The sequence below is a fragment of the Penicillium griseofulvum genome (genome assembly GCF_001561935.1).
Source record: "Penicillium griseofulvum strain PG3 chromosome Unknown contig_80, whole genome shotgun sequence".
NCBI lineage: Eukaryota > Fungi > Ascomycota > Eurotiomycetes > Eurotiales > Aspergillaceae > Penicillium > Penicillium griseofulvum.
The window spans coordinates 6,071,868-6,091,044 of NW_024467471.1; the positions used below are offsets into that span (position 1 = coordinate 6,071,868).

Below are 19,177 nucleotides of genomic sequence, written 5' to 3' on the forward strand. Positions count from 1 at the left end.
ATCTCAATGCTTTGTTCATCTTCTAATTTCAAAGTGACCTCATATATAAACAGAATATGAAGGAGAGGGAGTGGAGAAGTCCCAACTATCCATATGCGCCATGTCCCATCGGATGTACAAGCTTATTTTGACTCCAATTATGAATCGCTTTGACAAACCTCATATTCACCAATCTAACATCACTTAATATTCCGATCCCTCTTCCTCATTTTTGCCCCATATTTCATCAAGAGAAAGGGAACCGGGGCGAAGGCCAATGCAATGAACGCCAAGAGACTGTTCCCCCATCCCATCCCCAAAGCATCGTATAGGCCATGGCCCGCGAGAGGCAACAAGCCTCCAGCCAAACTTCGAAGAATGTTCATCGCCGCCAGGGCAGATGCAGAATGTATCGTGAATGAATTCACCAGGTAGACCTGTGCTGGCTGGAAAACACCCATCATGGCGAACCCAAACACTCCCAACCCAACTAATGGGACCACTGGGGATGCATTCGTCTGCAGTGACCACCCATACCAAAAGAGACCAATGGGAGCTACCAGACTCGAAGGAATCATAGGCCACAGACACACCTCCGGCTGGAGATCTTTGGCCAAGGCGGATGCTCTCTTCTTCTTCTGTTCGGCAACTTTGTCGGCGGCAAAACCAATGGCGAAAATTCCTAGTGCATTTACGGAACATATGTCAGATTTTCTTCTTCTCCCAGCCATCTAACTCAAAGACAGAGAACAGATGTAAGCAATTAACTCACCTAAAATCGTTCCAATTCCAGTTCCTAAGTAAATCAGCCCGGACGACCCAGTTGACATGTGATACTTATCCTGGAAAATGTACGCCAATGTAGTAAAGACAAGATATTGGTATCCGTATACTACTGCCACGTAGAGTGCAATTGTTGTCACCACAAATGAAGTCAGCAGAAGCCTTGGGGGGCGAATGAGAGCCGTGAGAATGACCTCCCGTCGAGAAACCCCAGGATCCAGGCGGGACTTCAGCTGCGGATTATTTGTCTCCTTACGGAGTCTCCGAGTCTTAGCCTCCAGCAGTACGGGGGCGTATGTTTCACGGATCAGAAATGGGGACAAGATCGTAAGGATGGCCATCTACTCCACTGTCAGAACCCATTCCGTTGTGCTTACGCATTCATTGCCCTTTCATGGTTGTATTTCGCCGACGCTTACCGGAATAGCAATTACCCAAAAGATCCATCTCCAGCCCGCATCTTGGCTCAGGTAGCCTCCTGCAATTGGAGAAAAAACCTAGACGCAATGTTAATATCAGAAAGTTTCGGCCGAGACAGATAAAGTAGACCGTGAGGAATCAGTCGGTGACTTACAGGCGCCACTAAAGATCCTAAACCCCAAACGGCCATTGCGGTCCCCATCCGCTCCGGAGGCATGAGGTCGCCAATAGTACCGCCACCCAAAGCTAAAGGGGTTACTCCCGCGCAGCCGGAAATAAACCGGAATGCCAGAAACATCCCAACATTTTTGCTCAAAGCACATCCAATGATGGCCCCAAGGAAAATCACATTTGTCAAATGGTAGACGATGGCGCGACCATACAATTCCGACAATGGTGCTACAATGAGTGGGCCAATAGCGAATCCAATCACATAGATTGACACAACAAACGACTCTAGCTTCGTATTGTCAGATCCAAGAGATTTCATCACGTCGTGGACTGCGGGTGCCAGCATGGATGAAGCTAGCGAACTAGTGTTGTAGCATCACGCATTAGTCTCATGCATATACTAGATTTTGCCGCGACTAGCCGTCCGTTTAGCAGCTCCATAGTATGCCAAGCTATGGAGAAGATAACGAGCAAGCTATGAAACCAGCAATACGTACGTGACAAAGGTTACAAGCGAAATAAAGCCAACATGGCACCAACGATACGTGCCGCTCCAGTTCATGGGGTTTGAGGAATCTTCGTCATTGTCCCAGAATACTTCATTGGGATCAGGATCAGGATTATGCATGTCTTGTCGGTCTCCGAGGCTGTCATCCACAGGCAAGACGGGAAGTGGGCCCTTTTTGGCATCATGGGGCAAGGCCATGTATGTTTTTCCAAATGTGGGGGAGTGGCGGGAAAGGGGCCCAGCTCTTGATAAAGGAATTTGGGCGAGAAGAAGACTCAATGGTCAGTGCGATTAATCAAGTAATGAGAGAAGACACAGTAACTGATCCTTCTTAAATATATGCAATCCGTCGGAGATACCGCTAGCGTGATTTCTCACATCTAGACAGTACTTTCACTATGTATTCTATTCCTCTAATATATGCATTAATCCTTGGTGGACGCTTTTCAAGGTTGTGTTTATTCGAGTGCCGAATAGGTAATTACTCATACAAGTCCGATAGATTTGAATAGGTATACAGGATATTTCAAAATGATGACAATATTCGATCGCACAAAAGCGCAACTATCTCCGACGATCACACAATACAAGTCAAAGAGGGAAAATGTTGACGAGGTAAAGGGATGTGTAGATTGGCCAATTCAATCGAATTTCAAGGAATTGAAAATTACTAGGCCCGTATACGTTCCTTACATCGCCACTGAGGCTAGTGCCGGGTAACGGAGATCCGGTGGAGTTCCCGCGGCTTAACCTTGGAAGGCTGAACTGAGGAACAACTTTAGAAGACAAACCCTAAATATTACACAACGTGAAAAGCGTAAAATAACAGAGGCTCTTACAATAGGGTTCTCGAACCCACATCTAGCTAGATGTGAATCTTATCTAACTCCCCCTATAGGTAGCCTCGGGGATATCACTGATACCATAAAGGGCGACAGTCATCCTCGTTGTTATTACCTGGTAAAGAATTACCCTTGGTGTATATGACTTGAAATATTCAAGGCAATAATCGCTAATTTGGAACACCAAGTAAGATGACATGCTTATATTCCAAGAACAAAATTGACGGAGTCCGTCGTAATCACGGCTATTTGCGTCAAGTAGCCCCTAATATACTCGTTTCACATTGGGTCAGCCGGTAAGCAACACTTTTTCATCGCCCTGTATGAGCAGATTTAAGCGAGATGGAGATGGAGAATCAGATGGATCTTAATCCCTGTATATGCTTTGGGGTCAATATTGGTGAGACTTCAACATCCGGTTGGTGATTGCCCACACATCTCCCGCTTCCGCCTGTATGTTTCATGGCTTTTTCTTCACTCTACAATATCATCTACCCCCTCTGTTATGGTACTTGTGGCGTTTCCAAGTGATCCCGAGGAAGACACGTAGCCTATTGTGGTCATATAGATGAGATTACCAGACGATCTGGTAACACATGGCGGTATATTTGCCACCACAAATTACCTGGCTGGAATTTGTACTGAAAGCGTTATATCCTGCCTATGGCATTATTCCAAGTTAAGGCAATCCTTTTTCTGAACAATGATTCAAGTGGGTCCCAATGGATCATCAAACCCCGGAGGTAGTAACGGGGTGAAAAAAATGTAATCATCATCCTTTGAAGCAAGCTATCTTTTGGACTTTTGTAGATTTTGCCGACAACAGTATATAACCAGGTAGCCCGGACTCTGTGTCAAGTGTATCAAAACCACTATATCTCGAGAAAAGTGTTCCTTTTTACAGTTTTACTTTCCGCTATCAGAACCTCTTAACTTTCCTAATCTTATTCAGTCATCTTATACCCATCATGGGCAGCATCGCACCAGTACTTGCATATGATGTTAACCATCAGTGGGCAACTCCACATGTCCAGCATACGTTAAACTCATGGTCTGAGTTGAAGAAACATGTAAAGGCAGGTACCATCTTTATCGATGGTCAATCGCTAGATGTTGCATCAGTTGTTGCGATAGCGAGGTCAGTGAAGAAGATTCCAGTTTTGTATGATATTAACTGACAGTGGAGTATCAGAAACGGTGTTAGGCTAGCTCTTAAAGAGGACCAAAGTGTCATTGAGGGTATAGAGGCAAGTGTTGAAACCCTGCAGGGCTACCTTTCGAAGGGCTACTATCTGTATGGTAAGTGTCCTTGGCTTATATAACTGTGAAACCAACGGGTCCAGTTCAGCTGATGCAATATCATAGGTGTCAATACTGGCTTTGGAGGTAGTGCGGATACTCGCACCCAGGACTTGTATGGCCTCCAGCGAGGGTTGATGCAGCTCACGCAGAGTGCCATCCTGACAAAAGAGGACAAATCAGACGCCCCAAATGGTCATGAGTACCTTGAGTCTCACAGTATGCCTAGCGTCTGGACCAGGGCTACAATTCTCATCCGGTGTAATGCCAACATTCGCGGCCATTCTGCTATGACCCGCAATGTTGTTGACAGTATGATCAAATTGCTCGAGCATGATATTGTACCAGTCATTCCACTTCGCGGCTCGGTCTCCGCATCCGGTGATCTAATGCCTCTAGCATACATCTCTGGGGCAATTCAGGGGTCTCCAGATGTCTATGTGCGCGTAGGTGGTCAAAAGGGATTACCGCGCGTCATCACCGCTCAGCAAGCTCTAGAGGAGGCCTCAATTACACCTATTGTTCTAGGTCCCAAAGAGGGACTATCACTCATCAATGGAACGGCGGCGGCAGCTGCCGTTGCTAGTATCGGGTGTTATGAAGCCAATCAACTGGCGGTAGTGTCGCAACTGCTGACTGCTTTAACCTCTGAGGCTTTGTATGCCAACAATGAGTGGGCACACCCATTCATCGCCGCGACACGCCCTCACCAAGGACAGATTGAGGCTGCACAAAACATGCGAACATTCTTGCGAGGCTCAAAGCTATCCTATGGTTTGGAGCAGACAAAAGATCGATTCTCATCGGGGTTGGCCCAAGAGCGCTATGCGTTAAGAAGCTCACCACAATGGCTCGCGCCACAGCTCGAGGACCTTCTTAGCGCGGAGAAGCAGCTCCATGTTGAACTCAACTCGACTTCTGATAATCCAGTTGTTAATTCTCTCGACAACGATATCCATTGTGGTGCAAACTTCCAGGCCGCCTCAGTCACCTCCGCCACGGAGAAGATCCGTCTGGCATTGCAATCAATTGGCAGGATGCTTTTCAGCCAGACTAGCGAAATGATCAATCACGACCTAAGCAATGGTCTCCCACCCAATTTGGCGGCAGATGACCCCAGCATCTCTTTCTGCCTAAAGGGCCTCGACATCAACACTGCCGCATATACCTCGGAGCTCGGGTTCCTTGCCAATCCAGTCAGCAACCATGTCCAAACGGCAGAGATGAACAACCAAGGCATCAACTCACTAGGACTCCTCTCTGCACGCCAGACGATGGCTTCTGTCGAGGTGCTGTCCATGATTGTCGCTAACTCCCTATACACTGGCTGCCAGGGGGTGGACCTGCGAGCCCTCCACCGAACCTTTATTGCCAATTTAGAAAATCCCGCCCGCCAGCTTGTTGTGGGCTTTTTACCAAACGAGAGCTGGCCCGTGGCCACCGCGCACAAATTCTTCAACTCATTCTGGAAACTCTTTGAGGAGGCGTGGTACGATACTGTCGCTTACGACGCGCCGGAACGAGCGCGGAAGGCATCTGAGTCGCTCACAACAGCTATTGTGGCGCATGCCGACCAGATACCCGCTCTGGTCTCGATTGAGAATGTTGCGGGACTCTCTAAAGACTTTGAAGCTCTTGTCCTGGACTCGTACCTGACTCACCGCGAAGCTTTCTTCCGAAATCCTACCACTTCTGAATATCTGGGACAGGGAACCAAGGCCATTTATCTTTTCGTGCGCGAGAAGTTGGGCGTGCCCATGCACAGAGGCTTGATTGAACACCCTGTTGCAGGAGACAAGGACGGAAATATGATCGACGGTCGCCCCAAGAAGACAATTGGATCTTGGGTTTCGATTATTTATGAAGCTGTTCGTAGTGGATCGCTGTATTCAGAGGTGTTTGAATTTTTGCAGGCTGCGGGGGATGTCAAAGGAAGCAAATTGAGCAAAGGGACAAATGGAACCAACGGAACCAATGGTATTCATTAGATAGAACATGGGTTGCAGATATGGTGGTTTACCCAAAAATTAAGATTGAATTGAACATTGGAGCAAATACCAATGTCATGTGTAGGATGATTTAGTAGGATTCCCTAGATTAATCGGGGGCATTGGCTCTAAGTTCGCGCAGCCATGAAGATCAATAGGCAAGTGCCACGGCCTCCTCGCCTCACTGACTCTTTATATATTTGATTTCACATTTTTGCTATTGACATGAGTTGGCCAATTTTGTGCAACCAATGAGCATTGGGGCTAACCTCGCAAGGATATAGTGATCAAATGGGCGTGGTCAACCAAGGACCGACCCTAAAGGTCTGTGCCGCGGTCTAGGTCAGGTATATCTACAACGTTGAAGGTTGCAACTTCTGACAACCTAGTCCATGTTCTAAGCCTGTAGTTCCAAGCCTGCCCCCATATAGCATAGCCTTCTTCAAAGCACTTGCTTTGCTTTACCATTTATCCCGGCCATCCTCATCCTCTTGGCCTCTGCAAACGCCCTCCCACAAGCGCCCACACTATCAGCAATAAGCACTATATTCATTAGCCCGGTCCTCGCCAGTCATTGAGAAAAAAAAAAGAAAAACACTTACGAGCCGGGATAACAATCCAAAACGCATTTAACAACACAAAATACCCATAAAAGTAGTACCCTTCGGGCCTCGAGTACTCAACGCCATACACCAAGAAGTCAAACGCGCATGTTCCGTAGTACAATACATCCCCATACAGCTGTCCAGTGGATATGATAATCTGGAGCGGGTGTCGGAAGGGATTATCCGTGACGATGAAAGACGCAAGGAGGAAAGATAACGGGCCCCAGCACCAGGCAGTAATTGACTCCATAGACATGACAAATGCATGAGATGTGAGATACCGCGAATCAGACATGGAATATTCTTTCCAGAGTTGTGCGAGGATATGTTGGGAGCCCGGAAGTGTGGCAAAGTTTAGGGCATAATAGCCTTCAAGGATGAGGTGGATGCAGCCGCCTGGTCGGTTGTTAGTACTGTGCATAGATAATGGGAGCGAAGACATACATAACGTAAACCAGAGAACCTTGGAAAGTTCAGGGATCGTAAGTCGAGGGTTCGTATTTGTCGCGATGGCTTTAGCGGCTGCTAGAACAACTATGCAGGTAATAGCGAATGTAGAGACCAACGCTACAGTGCTCCATTCATTAGGGACGTAGCTGGGGATTGCTACGCCCACGGGGTAGTAAGAGTGGAGAATGGTCATCGTGAATTTCTAATTGAATTAATTTCAACTTGATCTACAGAGTAGTCATGTTAACTACTATGTATATGGCATGGCTGCCTACGGAGTAGACAGATAGGGGTGATACGATCCGGAATAAAACTCGCTCAGGTTCCGGTGCCTTCTCACCAATCCCGACGTCTCCAGGGCTACGACAGTGATTATGTGATCAGTTTCTCACCTTAAGTCTAAGTGAATTTAGACCTATTGGGCCTTTTGTTTTTAAATGGATCCTTTATGGACCACAGTTATATATATTCTGACAGCTAGTGGGCCACACCTAGAGATGTGGAGTATTTCTAGGGGTGGTAACTTTAGAGTGTTTGTTAGCCTAGGGTAGAAAGTGTTGTGATAAACTATCCCTGACGTTTGCTATGCCATTGCTAGTCGAAGCTTGAGATCTTTGTTTGCCAATCTACCAGTTTGTTTGCTAGGTTTATGGGTATAAATACCCTATCCTTTTTCTACGATACCGCTCCGTCACTCCATCATCTCTCTAGGTTGCTTGGCAGAAAGAGCAGAAAATAAGTACTACCTAGAAGGCTGATTGCACAGAGCTGCTAATTTCGACACCGGGCTGAGGAGAAAAGCGTAGGCTAGGTTCTATGGCGAGTTGGTTGCTTCTATGTATCTGCGTGCTTCAGTTCCAAAACCAAACACGTATCGCAGGGTGGGACATTCTTTCTTGTTCCGTATCAGTCCCTACTGATTAAAGCTAGTATTATTCACCTTTTGGAACGAGCTGAAGGCGCCAGCACATCGAATACTAGATTGTGTTGAGCATACAGTGTGAGAGATGAAGGAGCATAGATCTATCTGTATTGTAAAATCTATGAAGGGGGCTGGGTATTTTTACCCCTCTAAATCTAGCAAACAAACTGTAAAAACTAGCAAACATCATAGCACACAGTAGGGATGATATCACAATGGATCGAAATCCGAAATAGCGCGCGTTCCTTGTCTGGGATATATATGCATGCTGGGAGCACTGCCATCGTTCTATCACCGGAATATGGACATATCCACAACAAAAGAAGAAAGATAATGAACAGAACGCCAGCGAAGGAAGTAGAAACATTCAGTATCCAGTCTCAAATATCGTCATGACTTTCACAGTTTCTCCTTCACCTCCTCGATCTCCTGGCCACTGTCACCACCAAGGCCGAGCTCGCTCTTCTCTTGTGAAGAATGCGAATTAATGTCGGTACTCAACCCCAGTTCGCGTGACTCGTGAAGGATCTGTTGGAGATTGAGCTTGGGCATCTCCTGGGCGACCCGGAACGGCATCTTTCCTTGGACATGTGCTTTGGCGTAGATAATGTCAACCTCTTCGAGCTCACGTCCGGCTGTCTCGACATAGAAGAAGAAGCCGAAGACCAAGCCGATGAAGTTAAACAGGGCGAAAAAGAGATAAACACCCCATGAGCTCTGGCCAGAGAAAAGCGGCGTGAACATGACCACGGCAAAGTTGCAGATCCAGTTGGTGCAGGTCGACGCCGCCGCGCCCACAGTGCGGGTACGGAGGGGGTTGATCTCGGGAGGGTAGATCCAGGGTAGTGGCAATAGAGTGAAAGCGAAGAAGGTGATAAAGAGGAAGATACCAACAGCAGCGCCCTTGGAGTTTGCCTCGTTCTCCTTGATCAAGCAAGCGAATGTGATGACAAAGCTGAGTCCCTGACCTAAGAAGCCAATCAAGTACAGGTTGCGACGGCCAACTCTCTCAATCATGAAAAATGATGGAATAGTCGCAAGGGCGTAGACGGTAGCGAACACACCACCCATAATCAGAGATAGGTACTTCTCCATATGTAGGTTTTCCTGGAAAAGTAGTGTTGAGTAGTAGATCGCGGCATTACAACCGGTGAACTGCTGGAAGAACTGGCCGGAACAACCAACAAGAAGGCGCTGGAATTCCTGGGTCTTGCCGAATGTGAATACAGTCTTCCAGCTTGACTCTGAGCTCTTTGAGGATTCCACGTCCTGCTTCAGGAAGTTGAAGTCGTTAAGGACTTTGTCGGAGTCAGGAGCAACGCCATTAAGCTTAGCGAGCACCTCGCAGGCTTCCTTGTCGTATCCTCTGCTCACAAACCACGACGGGGAATCCGGGAGCATCAAGGCACCGGACGCCACAATAAGAGCGAAGAGGATCTGGAGCGCAATGGGGAATCGCCACTGGACGGTATCCTGGGCATGTGAAAGACCAAAGACGACCCAGTAGGCAATAAAAGTACCACCAGCAATCATCGCACCTTCAAAACAGACCAAAAATCCGCGGTTGTGAGCGCCGGAGCATTCCGATTGCCAGACCGGGATTGTCGCGGTATTCATGCCGTTTCCAATACCCGACACAACACGGCCGATGACGAACTGGCCGACTTCCCATTTACCAGTAAAGCAGACCGTGGTAAGCAAAGCACCAATAACCAGAACACTGGCACCTGTGAAAATCAGGCGAGTGCGACCGAGTGAGTTGCCGAAGAACATAGAGAATAGCGCGCCGAAGAAGCAGCCAAGTTCATAACAGGATGTGACAGCACCGCGGATGACGTTGATGTAATGTTCCTGGCCCTTAGTTGCATTCGTGGGCATTTCGAGAATTGGAAACGACTTTACGAACTCGTCGCCGTTGAGGAGGCCAGCCATCATGCCCTGATTATAGCCGAAAAGCGAGAAACCCATGACAGCAGCGATGGTGATGCTCAGCCGGAGCGGCCGACCACTCAGGCCGCTGGTCGTCGTCCACATATTGACGGTATGGACAAAATAATAGCCGTCGGTTTGGGGAGGGAGGCGGGGTAAAAGAAAGTTGGGGAAGAATGGGGACGGGAATTGGCGGTCTTATAGCAAGCAACTCCATAGGGGATTGAAAACAGTACGGTAACTTAAAAATATTGGTTATACTGCAACCTTGGGTCAGGGCCCAGATTGGAAAGTCTAGCGAAGGCGAGGTTCCCGAAGCGGAGACCTTGGCATTGGGCGCCACTTCCAGGGCCACTTACAGGGCCACCTGGCGGGGTATTCAGCGGGGGCATGGATCCATGGATCCACTGGTCTGGGCATAAATGACTAATCTGACTAATCTGGAGACCGCACACGGCAGGCACCTGTCGACAGGTGGACCTGAAATTCCAATGTCCAGGGCTGTATTCATTGACATAAACCATACATTTTACTGTTGTCTCTTCGACATGATATACATATTACATATACTCGCATTGTACAACTATATAAAGTACATCTATGTTGTACCTTATTGCCAAGACCCTTTTGCCCCAGTATGACGTCGGAAACTTCAAAATCGGCGCTAGACAAAGTTTGCAAGTCCGAACCAACGGCACCAAAAAAATGTTTGCGGCGTGGCACACGTCACACGGACCGGTGCAATCTCCCTTTTTGTGGCAAGCCGGTTTCCGACTACGCTGTGCCGGCCGGACATGGCATCGGGACCGACTCGGTGTCGCCCCGGGTGCCGTCTCCTGTCTTATGTAATAATAATATACACATTAAATTTTTCTGGGGAGGAGTTATTCAATCATGGTACCTGAATCTTCGGTGGTCATCCAGGCCCGGTTCTTTAGCCGATACAGACATCCATGGTAGTATTATATACTATTATGAATTCCTAATAATCGCGCCAAGCGTCCAACACACCTAGGGTGGCCTACCGGGTGTTGATCTCGGGTTTCGGCTTCGGTCTTCTCCCCACACCAAGAATTGTAAAACTTCCATTTCGCCCCCTTTTTAATTTCGCGTAGTCTGATGGTGGTGGCATTATGACATGTTTAGATGCAGTTTCCATAGACAGCCGAAAGAAATCACAAAGTCGGTGCCATGGATTAATTTTTGTATATGAAACCGTTAGTAGGCGGGGAACGGTTAAACTTACGCTCTCAAGGGCAAGCCAAGCTTACAATGATAATCGTTATTAGCGATGATATTAGGGCTCGCGAGACTTTCCATTATATGTATCTATCTGCAGTATGGATTACATGCGCATTCTAAATCGACTATGAAGCAGTGTATCGAGTTCCGACTTTCGGAAATTAAAGGTCGCACTAGTCTCAACTCACTATTGTAGGACCTTATAAGTTACAATATGCTAACATCCTCGCGAATGATAAGGTATGGTCGAGTAGTCCGACTTGTGGTTCATTGTTCGGTGTAGAGCGATTAAGCAGCGTAAATGGCTTGAAGGGTCTGACTAGTGGCACCAAGAATGACGGAGGTGGCGGAGCTTGGTAAAATGCCTCACCACTAGGGAAAAGGACAACGGGTCGAACAGATGGGGCAACAGAGAGGACTTTTAAAACACAAACCCACGGGGACGCACGACAAGGGACGCTAAACCAAAGCTAGTATAGGCTCATATACATACCACATTATCATAACGGGGATAATCAGCCCCTTATGCGGCCTTGTGATGGCTTTTCGGTGGTGGTTTCAGTGGTCTCGGATATTCTGTTCAGAGGACGCAGTAGAAAATTCGGATGGCACTGAGGGCCAGATTCAAGGTGCTAGAGGAGCTTGGTCAAAAACTAGATCTTTTCCACCCGTTAGTCCTATCGTTAGTCCTGTCTAACAATTGTTTCCTTGTACAACATAGATCAATTATCTAAATCGTCTAATTGTTTTCACCAAACGCCGCAACCAGGGGCTCTGGCAATATCAGTGGCACTTCTTACACCGCCTTCAACGCCAAATCAAGTCTGCAGCTACACTCTCGAAACGCCCCTGTTGCAGTCAGGGCCCGATCTAAAAACTTTACACGACATTTCAAGCCTCCAGTTTACTAGTTAAAGTTTTCCTTGTCGTCCTGGTGGGATTCCCCAGGGGGCAACATCTAATCACGATGACCCACGAATTCGGTGATCGGTACCTCGCCTGCAGAACTCTCGAGAACACTCATCATTTTGTTCATCAAGAGTTATAGAGCTAAGGCGTTCGTCAGTGGGGTAAATTAGACCTCGGTTCTGCGAAAAACGGTACATCTATGGCGACAAAGGGAATCAGCGTGCTTCCAATTTCTCCCTCGCCTTTCCCCGACCAAACTATACCCCGCATGTAACCATCAATAATTAGCCACCAGGGGCACTGACCAGACTCCATATACCCATTGCGCCACTTGCGTGTCCGAGCGAGATCGACCACTAGAATCTAAACCCAACTTACAACTGAGGCAATGTGCACGGGCAATGGCTTAAGTAATAATACTCCGCCACTCCCTAACCTTGGAATACCATGAATATTTTTTGCCCGATGTACAATATCCCATAAACTGATTCTCTGGACTCGGGACCAATGGCGTACCTTCCTATGTCCATCCTATAGGCCGAGTCTTGCCCGGGTGAGTATGTAGACATCTCCGCCCGAATTACTCGGGAGACCTCGGGAGAGAGGGGCGCTAATGCACGCCACAAACTCCTTCTTTGGCAGTAATACCAATACAATTTATTAGTAATAATCAATTTCTAGTATGCAGGCTTCACCTATATCCGTATTGAATTCATTGTAGCGTACTTGAAATATTACCATACTTAATATTGCCATGTGGTGGCGTGCATTAGCGTCCCGTCCCGAGCTGTCATGGCAGGGTACCTAGCCGTGATAAATCTTCATGGTGTAAGTTGACCTCGAGTGATATTCCGCCAAATACTCAAGCTATATTAGATAAGACACATAAAGATGTCGGTCTATGTATAACCAAAACCTGATAATATTGAGAGCTTAATAGTGTGAACAGTGCCAATTGATCGGATTGATGACACAGAGGTCCATTTCACAAAGCTTTTTCCGCCTTTTTCCGCCCTGCACAAAACTGACAAGGCAACTAAACAGAATGATATCTGATATGACTGCCAGTCGAGGATTTCATATTGCGAATTGGAGAATGAGCAAGCTCCCCATCTACAGTTAAGGCTCCGCATTTACGCCGAAGCAACCTTCTTTTCTGTTCCAGGCAATAATCTCGTTTCCACTGACCGTGAATACCTTGCGTCATCATCCGCAAGCTCTGCGACCGAAGCCTATAGGGGAATTTCATAGTTCCTCTTTCTCTGCAGACCCTTTGACAAGCTCACCAGTATACTTCATTAAGCGAAAACAATGCTCCGGTTAGACGACACTGTTCAAATCAAGGACGGTCTGCCGACCATTTACAGCTTCCCAGATCTTGAACCACTCAGAAAATAGCCGGGTTCTTGTCTTCAGGCAAAGCATATTTTGTAATCAAAGTCGGACACATGGGACAGGCTTTTGAGATCACCTTCCCGGGGACAAGAGACATGATATCCGGGTGAGGATTTGAAGAAATCAAAGTCTAGTACGTGTTAGGATGGTTTACGCCTTGATCTCTGGGAATAAGAGATATCAGGTCCTAATGAGGACAAGCAAAGGTAGGCTCAGCTCTGTGATGAGCGTCTAAGGAAGGGAAGCTTATAGTATGCCGAGCCCATACATATAACTGGCTAGTTTCCTTAATAAAACCAGAGTAACTCACACAATTTCGCCGGAGCTAGTGCTATATAAACAGCAGTGGCCGAGGCTAGGTTGTCCTCCGTCGATAAAGTCATATTCAAATGGGCCATAGTTGGTTTTGGCTAGCTTCGTGGGTGATTTGGGGATCTTGATAAGCTGGTCTCGACCTCAGATAGTCAGAGAAATACAGGGACATAGGTCAGCTATACCAGCGTAGTATTTGTAGGATCTCTCTAGAGGTGATTGTCTCAGTAAATGTCTCGTAAATTCTTTCCGTGGATGGAGTTTCAAACACTGTACACAATAGGCAGCAGCGATTTTCGAATCGAAGGAGTTGATCTCGCAGCACACCCCTACTATTCACGCATAGTATTGGATTCCTGATATGCAAGAGTCGTGGAAATTCAAGGTCTTTATGCTCCATTATCTTCCCGAATAGGCTGTAAAGCCGTCCGCAGCTGAGAGATAGACAAACTTGATCGACTAGTGAGAGGTATTGGTAGACTTCTGTAAGATGCGCTCATATAAACAACGTATGGTGGAGTATTTAGGGACTTTCTTCCAGAAGATATGGAGTAGTCGAAGGAACAACTTTTGAGATCGCGATATCTTCGAATCTTAAAGACGAAAGATGATATTGAACGTGAGGCAGGAGACTAATTGTTGATTTTTCAAAACGGGTAGCCCGGGAAGAGTCAACCTAGTCTATCGCTAACTTGTGATATGAAAAGACTCCAGGGATACCGTCCGCGCTTAAGAATTGTGACTTGGTGACGTACTGATTTGCGAGTTTCTATTCCAAAACTATCTCATCCGGCATCGGTACCTAGGTTTGGATTGGATGCCCATTTTATCTGGTAAACACGCAAAATGAGCTTACTGATCACGCGTTGGTTAACACAAGGCGCCGGTAGGATAGAATGCAGACGAGACCTGTTAAGGGTATTGACCATGGACTATCGAACACCCTGGCTGATGTTAGACCTCGGTTGTATGTATGGTTTCATTCATCACCAATTACCGCCAGCGGCCAGACCATATTCTTACGACAAATACAGGCCGCATCAACTTGGATAATTGAGCATTCCCCCGTGATCAAATCCTCCGTCCGATATGCGCCTCCAGACCCCGCAAATCAGTCAGTCTATCGAACCTATGTTTAGCTCTAATCAAGATCTTCTGTATCTTGCTACCATTGCTGAATCACAGGTGCCGGTTGCCAATCCCACTCCTAGCAGTCAATGGATCAGACGATTACGCAGCGGTATAGATACCAGTGGTCAAACCCCCATTTCTACGCATTATCGATTCCCTGGTTCCTCATTTTCTGAAATAAGACCAGCAGAATAATTAAGATACTTGAATTACTATCACAAGATAGTCGGCCGTAAAAGCGGCCTTGTGAGGTCTTTCCAGTGGTCATATCAGTAGTCTCTTTAGTAGTCTCCTCAGATATTATTCTATTTACGTATACCAGTTTACGGTTAAAAAAGGCGGGAAAGTGCTCTGTACAAACGACTTTCTAATATATAAGCTTTCAACTGTTGATAAACCAGTGTGGGGAGCGGTTATGAGCCAGGCCAAAATGAGACATCAAGGCATCGATATTCTCTAGAGATGGGGTGATAGCCCCTGTCGTCTGTACCGCTGCGTGGACGATGTTAATCACAGTATGGTGCCCGAACAATCCAGTCATTCAAGCAAGCTGAGACAATATGTGCAATTGGCCTGTCCCGATGATCATACGGTAACTAGAGCTAAATTTGGCAATGAAGACAGACTTGAATAAATCGCATGTAACATCCGACATATGACCCCTTCATTGCACCTGTAGTAATACCTTGGTTCATATTTTCCTACTACGGCAGCCAGGGAGGAACAGGATGACGAAGCATACTTCACACTGTATTCTGCTGTGATTGTTTCCATATTCACCACGTCCAGCCATTGACACCTTAGATACAATCTGCCGTTTCGGATGGTGTTCCTTCCCAGTCAAATTGGCTATCGAAGGGTTGGATGGGTCTGTATTGTAAGTGTTTAACGTTATCCCACTGTTGAGGTTCGTCAAATAGAGATGCGAGTCTAAATACGCAGATGTGGCTAGAGATAGATATTTTCTTATCATAGTGCATATAGATGATCTCGTATAGACACACATTTGGCCACTAGACTATTCATAAATAATCTTCGATGGACCACCCATACAAGGCATATACCCGCACGGTAAAAGCCTTCTACTCTATGTTAGCCTAATATATCGCTGTGGTTACTAGATACTTATACGTATAGACTTGGCGAAACTTATCGCGGATGGCCTTGCGATCGGCAAAGGGGAGCCTCCAGAATTCGGTCAAATTAAGAGACTCGCCAGCGACTTTTTCCCATAGGATATACGTGATGTATCCTCCAGGAACACCCTCGTCGTGGTCTTGCTGGTGCTGTTGATAGCCTAGTAGTCGAGGAACAACATCACAGTCTAGCCTTATGAACGTCCGGGAAACGATCAGTTCTGGATGGTCAGGAGGGGCGTCGACAGCCTGCGTAGCCCATATAGCGACCTTTTTCGTTTCAGCTCCGGCGATAGGAACCTGTTAGTAAACGCGTAAAAATGCGCGCCTGTTGTCGTCTTGCTCACTGGCAGGTCAGCATAGGAATTTCCCGGAGATGTCTAAACGCCCGATGCAGACTTGATGAGTCGCGCTAGGGATAGCGAGGGTGGCGGAACTCGGTGCTCCGGATCAGTAGCAAAAATGCCTTAGATATAGGGCACGGATAGGGACGAGAGATGAACAGCGGTCGAAACACAAGGAAAGGCTGAAAGGGCGATAGCGGGGATTATATAGAGCCACGCACTAAGAGCGCACATAGTGGCGGCTAACGGCACATAGACCTAAATAGGACTAGTTCTTTCATCCAAAAATCCGATATGGTGTAGTGGCTAACATCGTCGTCTCTCACACGACAGCCGGGGGTTCGATTCCCCCTATCGGAGTTACTTTTTTCTCTTTCGTACAATTTTCTGTACATCTTGTCTTTTTTTTTGCATGTAGAATGCCCATTTATCGCCTTTGTTACATTAGATAGCTCCAGGATGCATGAGTTAAAAGTTTCCCGGGCCAAGCCACTATCGCATTCTGAGTCATGTAGCATTCTGCCTAGCGCCTAGGTGACCTATCACAAAACGTCAGTCACGACCACTTCGTATATACTGCTTTTATGACTGAATGTGAATCATTTTAGGGCTACTTCTCTAGTGATCACAGGCTGAGTCAAAAATCCGCAATTTAGATACAAAAAATGTGTCCGGCTTATTCTCTCTGCGTGATATATAAATCCTCTAGTTTCTAGATTAGGTGCCGTGAAAAAAAAAACCCCAAGTCCCGCAAGTTTTGAATTATTGGAGATTATGGATTCGAATACTCTGAGTGAAATAGACGCCAATAAGACTATGGAGAAAGAGGTATCATTCCAAGTGGAGTCAAGCTCTCAAATGCGTCAGCGAAGTGCTTCGCCTGAATATGACCCTAAAGCCGGCGAAAACAGATTACGCCCAGCTGGAGGTAGGTAATTTGAGACTATATATTGCCCAAGTCTAACGATTTACAGACATTATCAACCGCATTACTTGGGACTCGGCTTTCGAACGCAGCAACTATGTCATTGGATTCGTGGACCGATTTGAAGGACAACTGGAAATCACCATGGGAAGTTGGAAGAAGGAGACCACCGACGAAGAATTCATTCCACAGCATCGGGTGTTATATATCAGACATATCAATGGGGAGATTGTTTGGGATCGAAGGAGGCGTATTGACAAAATCTTTTTGAGTGGAAACTCGGCATTTAAGGAATTGGCCTTTCTTGACTGATGGCTCCTTCCAATATTTTTTTTGTTTACTTTTTTTCTGTCACTTCCAAAGGTCCTGACAGATTTTCTCTGTCATCTTAGCACTCTCATCACATACTCAAACTTCAGTTGACACATAAAATGGATCCTTCTAAGAAGAAACCGTCTTTGCCTCGCTTGACAACCAACATCCCACTATTACAGAAATCGCCTAATGCATCATGCAATGCTTTGCCAAAGAATCTCCCAGATACCAACGCGCCTCCGATTATCCTTCCCGGGAGGCCGTCGAGAACTTCATCGATGTTTAAGGAGGACAAACACGACGAGGAGAACATCGTGCCCGTGACACGTTTTGCGTCAGAGAGCATCTATGTTTCCCAGAAAAGTGTGGACGATTCGCCATTAACAAAAGCGAAGAAGTTGTACTACGAGGATGAATTTACCACCCGTGGATCGCACAACTCCCCAAAGGACCGCGTCACTCATGAATCTGTTGTTGTTGTTGAGCTCAGGACCAACACCAAGGTTTGTGACGCTCTGACATCTGCTCGGTGATCCCTCTCTTCTAACTCACCAACTAGGCGAAAGATGATACACGCAAGTTACTGTCGAATTTCGCCCATTTCTTTGCCCAGGTCTACCAGCGACCGGAGACATCGATGTTAGTCACCATTGATCAGAACGTTGACTTAATTTTCGGGAATACCTCCGGCTCGGCATATCTGTTGAAGATTACTGCTCTCCCAAGTTTGTTTGGACCACTCACCAACGTCCGCAGTACGACCCTAATCCAATCAATCATTCAAGAAATGTTTGGCATTGCACCTGACAAAGGAGTCGTGATCTATACCCCAGTGAGCGAAGACAATCTTGCAACCAACGGGACGACCGCTAAGAGTGAGATCGACCGCCTCGAACGAATGGATTCCAGCAATAGCCCTTCAATCTTCAAATCTATCTCGCGATCCATGAGTCGTCGCATGAAATCAAGCAGCGGCAACAGTGCTCCGATTTCCCTCACCTCGGTCATGAGTCCTGATGTCATAACCCCTACTTCAACTTCTCCCGTCGCTTCAGGTCATAACGCTCCGCCGAGGCCACAGCATGCGGAGAACAAAAAGCCGACAGAGTCACCAAAGGGCGAACCAATGCAGCAGGGTTTATCCAGAGACGAAAAGCCCGAACGAACTTTAAAGAAGAGAGAGAGCTTGAAGAGTTTTGTTAACCGTCGTCTGGGCGAGTTGGGCGAGCTGACTACAATGAAACCGTTCGCGGCCACAAAAGGAAAGAAAGATTGACTGCTGTCGAAAAGGAATAGTGAGTGCGATGAGTGATGTGTTGGATTGCATTGGAGTATTTTCTTAACGGGGCCTTGACCATATGCCTTCGCTGTATCAACCCATTCATTCCTATATGATTATACCATGCAGCCTTGGTTAATCAACCCAATAGTGCATCAAGTCTTTCTCTTAGCACAGAGTCGACTTAATTAGGCTCTGGTCAATGTAGTATGTATTTAATTTTACTTTGCATTCTTCCTTTTCTGTGTATGCTCTCTTTGGCGTCGTTAAACACGCGTTGCCTTGCGAGATTC

The 19,177-nt window shown here is 46.8% G+C and overlaps 6 protein-coding genes across 6 annotated transcripts; 3 read left to right on the forward strand and 3 right to left on the reverse strand.

Moving 5' to 3' along the window:
- Positions 1-179: 179 nt before the first annotated feature.
- Positions 180-2,059, reverse strand: PGRI_031660 (MFS transporter; the record flags this gene model as incomplete). The annotated part of the gene is made up of 5 exons (XM_040790879.1): positions 180-661; positions 752-1,103; positions 1,182-1,259; positions 1,337-1,715; positions 1,851-2,059. The coding sequence occupies 5 exons, from the start codon at positions 2,057-2,059 to the stop codon at positions 180-182; spliced, it is 1,500 nt and encodes a 499-aa protein (XP_040647832.1).
- Positions 2,060-3,671: 1,612 nt separating this feature from the next.
- On the forward strand, positions 3,672-5,990 carry PGRI_031670 (aromatic amino acid ammonia-lyase; the record flags this gene model as incomplete). The annotated part of the gene is made up of 3 exons (XM_040790880.1): positions 3,672-3,841; positions 3,896-4,002; positions 4,069-5,990. 3 exons carry the CDS (start codon positions 3,672-3,674, stop codon positions 5,988-5,990), a joined length of 2,199 nt encoding a protein of 732 aa, XP_040647833.1.
- Positions 5,991-6,387: 397 nt separating this feature from the next.
- Positions 6,388-7,238, reverse strand: PGRI_031680 (EXPERA domain-containing protein; the record flags this gene model as incomplete). Its single annotated transcript, XM_040790881.1, has 4 exons — positions 6,388-6,407; positions 6,456-6,533; positions 6,593-6,991; positions 7,040-7,238. 4 exons carry the CDS (start codon positions 7,236-7,238, stop codon positions 6,388-6,390), a joined length of 696 nt encoding a protein of 231 aa, XP_040647834.1.
- A 1,128-nt stretch (positions 7,239-8,366) lies between these two features.
- mfsA (glucose-inactivated glycerol proton symporter STL1) lies at positions 8,367-10,001 on the reverse strand (the record flags this gene model as incomplete). The annotated part of the gene is made up of 1 exon (XM_040790882.1): positions 8,367-10,001. The coding sequence occupies one exon, from the start codon at positions 9,999-10,001 to the stop codon at positions 8,367-8,369; it is 1,635 nt and encodes a 544-aa protein (XP_040647835.1).
- A 7,222-nt stretch (positions 10,002-17,223) lies between these two features.
- On the forward strand, positions 17,224-17,602 carry PGRI_031700 (DUF504 domain-containing protein; the record flags this gene model as incomplete). The annotated part of the gene is made up of 2 exons (XM_040790883.1): positions 17,224-17,293; positions 17,340-17,602. The coding sequence occupies 2 exons, from the start codon at positions 17,224-17,226 to the stop codon at positions 17,600-17,602; spliced, it is 333 nt and encodes a 110-aa protein (XP_040647836.1).
- A 119-nt stretch (positions 17,603-17,721) lies between these two features.
- On the forward strand, positions 17,722-18,881 carry PGRI_031710 (MIF domain protein; the record flags this gene model as incomplete). Its single annotated transcript, XM_040790884.1, has 2 exons — positions 17,722-18,108; positions 18,165-18,881. 2 exons carry the CDS (start codon positions 17,722-17,724, stop codon positions 18,879-18,881), a joined length of 1,104 nt encoding a protein of 367 aa, XP_040647837.1.
- Between the last annotated feature and the right edge of the window lie 296 nt (positions 18,882-19,177).